A 7295-nucleotide genomic window follows, 5' to 3' on the forward strand; every position below is an offset into this window, starting at 1 on the left:
GCCCCGCCCCCGCTGCCGAAGCTCACGCTCGCGCGCGGCTGGCGCCTGCAGCTCTGCGGCGGCGGTGCTGCGCGGGCTCGAGGCCGTTTCAATTGAATGACCGGGAAGGGTGAGGCCCCGCGGTGGCCCGGGTTGGGGCCGGAGAGTCAGAGCGCCGGTGGCAGTCTCCTCCTACGGAAGGGAGCTTCGCGGGGAGGCCGGCCCCGCGTTCCCGGGTGGCAGGGGTTCGTAGTTGGTCGCGGGTGGGGCGGGGGCGGGAAGTCGCGGCCGGGCGGCCCCCGCCACAGTAAGTGCCGCTGGGCTCCTGCGTCCCTGTCCGGTTGTCGCGGCCCTTTCTCACACCTGCGACCCCGGAGGCCTTCCCAGCTACCCTCCCCCCGCGCTGTCATTCTCTGCCTTTACCTCCGAGGCACCCCGGCCCCGGCGCCCCGACGTCCAAACCGACCCGAGCTCCGGACGCCGCCCCGGGCGAGGGCGGGTCTCGGGGAGCAGGAGAGGCCCTCCCTGGGGGTAGCGGCTGGCGGCGGGGCTGGCGGCCCCTGCGATCCCGGGCCTGGGACACCTAGAGCCTCGGCCCTGCGGCCCCGCTCGCTGCGACGTCAGCTCCGCGCAAGCCTAAAACCCGGTGGGACCGGGGCCCCTGCCTTTCTCCAAACGCCGCCTTGCAGCGTTTCTGCAGGCGTCACTTGCAACCACCTGCAACGCGAGAACTCCAACCTGTTGAAAGTGCAGATTCCTAACTGGATCGGGAGGCGGGTGGGGGGCAGGGCCTAAGAATCTGGATGTCAATGGGTATCTTAGGGGGTTGTGCATATTAGATTTGGGCATCGGGAGATCCAACCACGGTGTAAATGTCTCAGTTTGTGCCCTAGGTATCCGTGCAGCGAACCCGGATCTTCGGAAAATTTTCCCGACACCTGCTGCCGTTGTTCAGCCCACAGTCCCTGGGCCTTTCCGGGTTTCCAGGGAAGTCGATTCGGAGACATGTCGGCCTCAGTGAACGAAAGCCTTCAGCTTCAGCTGCTGGAGATGGAAATGCTGTTTTCAATGTTTCCTAACCAAGAAGTCAAACTCGAGGATGTAAACGCCCCGAGGAATATAAAGCGGTATTTAGAAGGCGCAAGGGAGGCGCTGCCGCCCAATATTGAATTTGTGATTACGCTCCAGATTGAGGAGCCCAAGGTGGGTGCCTGCTTTTGTTTCAGGTGTTATTAAGTGTCCAGCTCTTAACTGAAACACCTGCTGCATGGGCCTCCTGTCCGGGAAACCCGTATTCCAGATGTGCGTTCCTCGGCTGGTTTGCAAGCAAAGCATGCCACATGGGCTGCTCCGTAAACTGTCTTCAGTAAATATCCGGAACTTTACATGAATGTGCACAGGTTTTAAACAAATATGCCCAGTCCTTTTATTGAAAACATCTTAGTCTTACACTCCCCGTATTCTGTTTACTCATCCAATGTCTTTCCATTCCTGCTGTACATTACCATTACAGGTGCCATGACGTTCACAGGTCTAAATAAACCAAGCTGGCTTTTAGGAAGGGAGTGAATGTTTTTGGACTTTTTCTTTTCATTGCACCGTATGCAGAAAGCAAATACACATGCAAAATGTGAATGTTAAAAATGAATTTACTTCCATCTTCTCATTCGTTTACCGCCAACAAAGTAGCACAGAGTAAGAAATGTTGGACTGGTCCTTGCAGAGCTGTTTTACCGACTTCCTGATCGTCCTTCAGGTGTTAGGCTCTCTGAGGAAGCTCCCTCCCTCCCTAGACTATATTCTGTTCTGATGGTTGCACACTGCAGCGGAACCCAGAGCCTTCTCCTGGTAATGCTTCTCATACGTGCCATTAAATACTTCCTATACGTAGCTGGTTTTTTTGGTCTCATGTGTGTCTCCTTCACTAGGCTCTAGACTACATGAAAACAGTAGTGTCTACCTACTCACCACAGTATACCAGCACAGGGCACCTACCATGTGTAATTCAGTAAATATTAAAAAGAATGAAAAAACAAGAATGCCTAAAGGTACAGAATTGTGTATATAAAGCAGTTGGTAGACAGCTGATAATGACTGTTAGCGAAGTCGTGCAGTTGCAACTGATAAACTAGCTTGCACGGTTTTATGGTATTTAACTGTCTGATTTTGATTTTGATTTTAAGGTGACAATTGACTTGCAAGTAACCATGCCGCACAGCTACCCCTATGTAGCACTGCAGCTATTTGCTCGGTCGTCTGATCTCGACAGACAACAGCAGCTACTTCTCAACAACGGTCTTGCTTCTTATATAGGGACTTTTGATCCAGGTGAGCTCTGTGTATGTGCGGCAATTCAGTGGCTCCAGGACAACAGTGCATCCTATTTCCTGAGCAGAAAGCTTGAGCAGGAACCATCCGCACAAGCAAAGCCCGTCAAGAACACGTTCCTCCGCATGTGGATCTACAGTCACCATATCTATCAGCAAGACCTACGGAAAAAGATTTTGGAGGCGGGGAAAAGGTTAGATGTGACTGGATTCTGCATGACAGGAAAGCCGGGTATCATCTGTGTGGAAGGTTTCAAGGAGCACTGTGAGGAGTTCTGGCACACGATCCGGTACCCCAACTGGAAGCACATTTCCTGTAAGCACACGGAGAGCACGGAGACGGAAGGAAATGGCAAGGACCTGCGCCTTTTCCACTCCTTTGAAGAATTACTCCTTGAGGCCCATGGCGACTATGGATTAAGGAATGATTATCACATGAATCTGGGTCAGTTCTTGGAATTCCTCAAAAAGCACAAAAGTGAGCATGTTTTTCAGATATTATTTGGTATTGAAAGCAAAAGTTCAGATTCCTAGGAAGTTACGGAGACCTGTGCTTATCATTTCGCCAAGTCAGTGTTTCTATTTTGTTGTTGTTGTTGTTGTTTTCCGGTACCGGGAATTGAACTCACGACCTTGCGCTTGCCAGGCAGGCGCTGTGCCGCCGAGCTAAAGCCCCAGCCCCCAGTGTTTCTATTAATAAGGCCAAATTCAAAGGGCCAGCGGCTCTGTAGCGTCTTCAGTAAGAACCCTAGCTCCAGATTTTCACCTGGTGATGGCACAAGTAGGCCTTGTAACTTTATAATAGCGCAATTGTGATGTTACCTGTCCGTTCCTGTGTTGTTATTTGAAAACTATTTCACTGTAAATAAACAGTCCATTTAACCAGTGAGGCTGATTTGATTAAGGAGTATAAAGCCACAAGTTAATGTTAGAAATCTAACTGTGGTTATGAATTCATGAATATGAACATTTCTCCTTTTCACGATGTCAGCACGTGGGCGACATACCAATTTGCATCGCTGGAAATGAATTCTAAATGAAAGAGCAAATGAGAATAAAGGAAAAGCATGTGTCTACTGCCGTTCACCCGCCTCTCAAGTGTATTCCTTTAGTCAAACTAGACAGTAGCAATAATAGGGAAACCGTGGTAGTGAAGCGTCGAGTGAAGGTAACGTGCCGTGCGATGTATTCCTCCTCTGCTCTTTGCTTCACAGAGGTATCAGCAACGATGACAGTGCTCTTAGTTCTGCACACAACACTCCCCTGGTTTTTCCCGTCACCCACATGCCTTTATGCGGTACCGTAGGGTATGGCGGGGCCCAGTGAGAGGACTTCACAGAGACCTCGTCGGAGGAAAAAACTAGTGTGCAAAGTCACTGACGGCCATCTCTCATGGAAATTCTAAGTTCCACCTTCGCATTTTCAAAGTGAGAGTTGATTTTAATGATTAAACCTCCCATTTAAGGCTCTTGCCCATCCCTTCATTAGTAGGTATCTGTTCTTCCGAGGTGTCCGGGGAACCTCCCAAGTGCTGAGGGGTGTCGTGAGCAGCCTCTACAGCTCTCCCGGTCGCCACGGCTGCCCTCAGCCTTGCCGCCCTTCCCCATGAGTAGTTCGTCCTCACACTGAGGCCAAGCACCCCGCTGATGGCCTCGGCCCTTCGGGATGCTGGCACTAGGTGATGGGCTTGAGTGACACGAGGGAGGGACGCCCGGCGCTCCGCTTGCGGCCCTGGTGCACATGCTGAGCGCGCGCATGCTGGGAGGAAGCAGCACCTTCCGGTTTTACTGTTAGTCCAGGAGGCAGACATGTCCTTCACAAGGGAGGACCCGCATCATCAGACTCCCCTGGGCCTGTGAGGCTTCAGACAGGGTCTTCCCGGAGCGCAGAGTAAGTTTCCTCTCAAGGCACAACGGTAAGCCCGGGCGCTGGTGCTGAGGCTGCCCGTTCATGTTTAAATCCCAGCCTTGGCAGGGAGTGGGGCGCGAGCTATGGCCTCACTCTTCACCTGTACACAACGGGGGGAAACATGACTACACCGCCAAAGATTCGCTACTCAGCATTCACCAGGAGTAAGAGAAACATACTGTGGCACCCCTTTCCCACGTAACTCCCCCACTACCAGTAAGTGGGATTAACAGTCACACTTAGAAAACAATTTACATAATAACTCAGGTTTATGAGCTTTACTCTTTCAGGAGCTATTCTCATAGTATTTCAGGACCTGCTTTTACATGCCAAATATACTCCTATAATTTTTACTATTTAGAGCAATAATAATAGACATTTATTGTGGGAGAAGCATAGGGTTTTTTTTTTTTAAATACATAAATTCAAAACCCATCTTTGTGTGAATACCGGTGGTTGTGTTTGTCCACCCTGAAAGGAGTGTATACAACATGTCCAGTGCCCTCATCCAGCCCCTACTTGGGAAATTGCCCTTTCTTTGTAGGGTTTAGGGGGAGAAAATGACTGGAATCCACTGGGGAAACATGCTCTTTATTCACGCTGCAGTGGCTTCTTAAAGCTCACTGAATTAAATCAAGCACTCTTCTCAATCCTTATTGGTCTGTGTTATATATCCCAAACTCTAAGTATCCTAGGAGTTGAGGATACTTGTGTAATTAAGAAGCGACCCAGTGAGTTGGCAGATATGACCATGGACCTCTAAAACATCCCTGCATTAAAAGGTTTCTTGATGGTCCACATGCCATCCAACACAGAGCTCGAAAAGATTGTCAGGGTGCCTCTATGCGGTCTTCGTGGAACTTCTCTGAACGAGGTAATTTTTCATTTGTTTTTTACCGCAAGAAGCCTAGCGGTAAGTCAAAGGAAGTTATCTTCTGAAGAGGGCATGGCTTGATACAGAACCCTGACCTGGCACAGCAACTCTGAGTCCTTGGATACTTAAGGTCGGTATGGTAGGACTGACATCGCCACAGAGAGCTTTTCCCGAGTCTAGCCAAAGCAAAAATTGTTTGCATGAACCCACAAATGGTCTGAGTAGTGCACCCCAAATGTAAAGCAGTCCAGCAGACACCCAGCGCTGCCCGTATTACAGCAGGACTGAAGTACACGATCTGTGCCTCAGAATGGAGGGCAGTGCCAGTATGCCCAACACGGGACCTTCACAAAACTCGGCTGAGGCGGCAGGCTCCTGTTTACCTTCCACCCTCTGGCATATTTCTTAGCAGGCGTTCAGGGAACCCAGGGACTGAGTTCTAGATCCCACCACAGAGCCTCGCCAGCTGGTGCCCAGCACGGCAGGGAGATGGTCAAGCTCCGGTACCAAGCGTGATATTCCAGCAGAGTTCATGTAACACTGCAAACTGATGATCTACGTTGTGTAACTAAGATATGCCAACTTTCGGGTGGCCTCTACTTAACTAGAATAAAGGAAAAACAAAAGCGTGGGCCAAGTTAAAAGCTCCATACTGACTTGCTCCACGCAGGAGAACTTGTCTCTCAGCAGCTGCAGCTGGAATCACGTCTGATTACGTTTGTGAACATGTGCTGCCACTCTGAGACCCACCTGTCTCCTGCGTATGCCAAAGGTCACTGATACGTGGTCAGAATCACATCCCCGCTTCTTTTGAAGCTTTTGAGGCTGGGATTTCTCACTGTAAATCTCCCGGTATCTCCTCTAGAATAATCTTTTATTTATTGATCAGAGACCTACTAGGAGAATACTGCCACAGAAGACATCAATTCTTACATAATAAACACCTACAATTTTAACCATCAATTTTAAAAAATGTATTTTTAAAGGAAGCAAATAAAACTCTTTGGGAGGATAAAGGACGGGCTCGGTGGTGTAACATGCACGTCCCACATAGCACGGTGGTTTAGAGACCCTACAAGCTTATGTTCACAGGGGTATCCAGTATCCTCCAAAGGCCTAGTGGCTGCATTTCTAAAGTGTTTTGTTATCCTAGAAGGAAGATTTGGGAAACATCACAGTTTTCATCGTCGTGGTCTTTCAGCTGTGTCTGTACATGGCAATGTGGTGGCTCCATCAAGCTTTCCCGCTGTTATACACATCCGGGGGGTCTACGTGGGCTGAACGTGGATTTAGTCCTAAACTGGGCTGGCATTCACCTGACAGGTCCTGGGGCTGCTCTGTAAGTTTTTCACACAAGTGTCCATTTTTTCTTGGTCAGCACCTATACGACTTGCTTAATTTTTTGAGCATCATTTCAGGCCAAGGGGCCTTTGATGAACTCTCCACCAATAAAACTTTCTGTGGGCCAAACAATTCTAAGTGCTTTTGACTTCTTTGTGTGATGACAACTGTTTCTACCTTGTGTCCAGTTAATAAATGCTGAAAAGAAAATGCTATTAATCCCTTGCCAACCCCAAGATTCTGATGTCTCCATTGAAAGATAAAAACCACTTTAACCTTAGCATTTCTCACAAGCTTCTCAGCAAGAAGTCATTAAAATGCTTTTCATGGGCTCCAGAGTTTCCCTGCCCAATGTATGTGAGAAGAAGGAGTCCCTGGTTGGTCCTCTCAGGAGACTTAGTTGTGGGATCTTTAAAGTGGGGCTAGTCAGATTGTACACCAACGTTGCTACCTTTGTAAAATTTTATTTTCCTTTATATTACTTCTAGGAAGGTTTCCGTTCCTATTCTCACATCGTGTAGGCCTTTACTAAGCCCATGTTTCACTCAACAACCTGAGTGAGCCAACGCAATCACTACCAGTTGCTCAAGGCTGCCCACCGAGTCCAGAATCTGCGGCAAGTGTACCCTTGTTAGTTCTGACCAATCTAAAAATTAGTATGTCTCTCCCTTAGTGTAACATTCTCAGAATCCCACGCATTTTCCTCGGGTTTGGGGGAATATGAATGAGCAAGGTACAGAATTCTTTTGTTCTGAGGCTTCCCCTAGGTCTTTTTAATTGTATCCACTCCTTCCCTTCTCCATGCTGTACTGCGATATTCTCTGTACAGAGATAGTAAGTACGAGGTAAACTACTTCCCCTTTGTA

The 7295-nt window shown here is 49.0% G+C and overlaps 1 protein-coding gene across 3 annotated transcripts; it reads left to right on the forward strand.

Annotated features, from left to right (window-relative positions):
* Positions 1 to 9: 9 nt before the first annotated feature.
* Positions 10 to 3392, forward strand: Rwdd2a (RWD domain containing 2A). Of its 3 annotated transcripts, none has more exons than XM_013510759.1 (3): positions 10 to 224; positions 861 to 1182; positions 2163 to 3392. In XM_013510759.1, the coding sequence occupies exons 1-3, from the start codon at positions 97 to 99 to the stop codon at positions 2838 to 2840; spliced, it is 1128 nt and encodes a 375-aa protein (XP_013366213.1). In that variant the 5' UTR covers positions 10 to 96; the 3' UTR covers positions 2841 to 3392. The 3 variants fall into 3 exon arrangements, with proteins under 3 accessions (XP_013366213.1, XP_005377744.1, XP_005377745.1); XM_005377687.2 differs by having other exon boundaries at positions 10 to 215; XM_005377688.2 differs by having other exon boundaries at positions 27 to 109.
* The last annotated feature ends 3903 nt before the right edge of the window (positions 3393 to 7295 follow it).

This window comes from Chinchilla lanigera, unplaced genomic scaffold (genome assembly GCF_000276665.1).
Source record: "Chinchilla lanigera isolate Chin_1 unplaced genomic scaffold, ChiLan1.0 scaffold00010, whole genome shotgun sequence".
Lineage (NCBI taxonomy): Eukaryota > Metazoa > Chordata > Mammalia > Rodentia > Chinchillidae > Chinchilla > Chinchilla lanigera.

Coding starts and splice junctions, on each gene's coding strand:
- Rwdd2a (XM_013510759.1), top strand. CDS start 97: ATGACCGGGAAGGGTGAGGCCCCGCGGTGGCCCGGGTTGGGGCCGGAG. Junction 225..860: donor CGCGTTCCCGGGTGGCAGGG/GTTCGTAGTTGG, acceptor TAAATGTCTCAG/TTTGTGCCCTAGGTATCCGT. Junction 1,183..2,162: donor TCCAGATTGAGGAGCCCAAG/GTGGGTGCCTGC, acceptor TTTGATTTTAAG/GTGACAATTGACTTGCAAGT.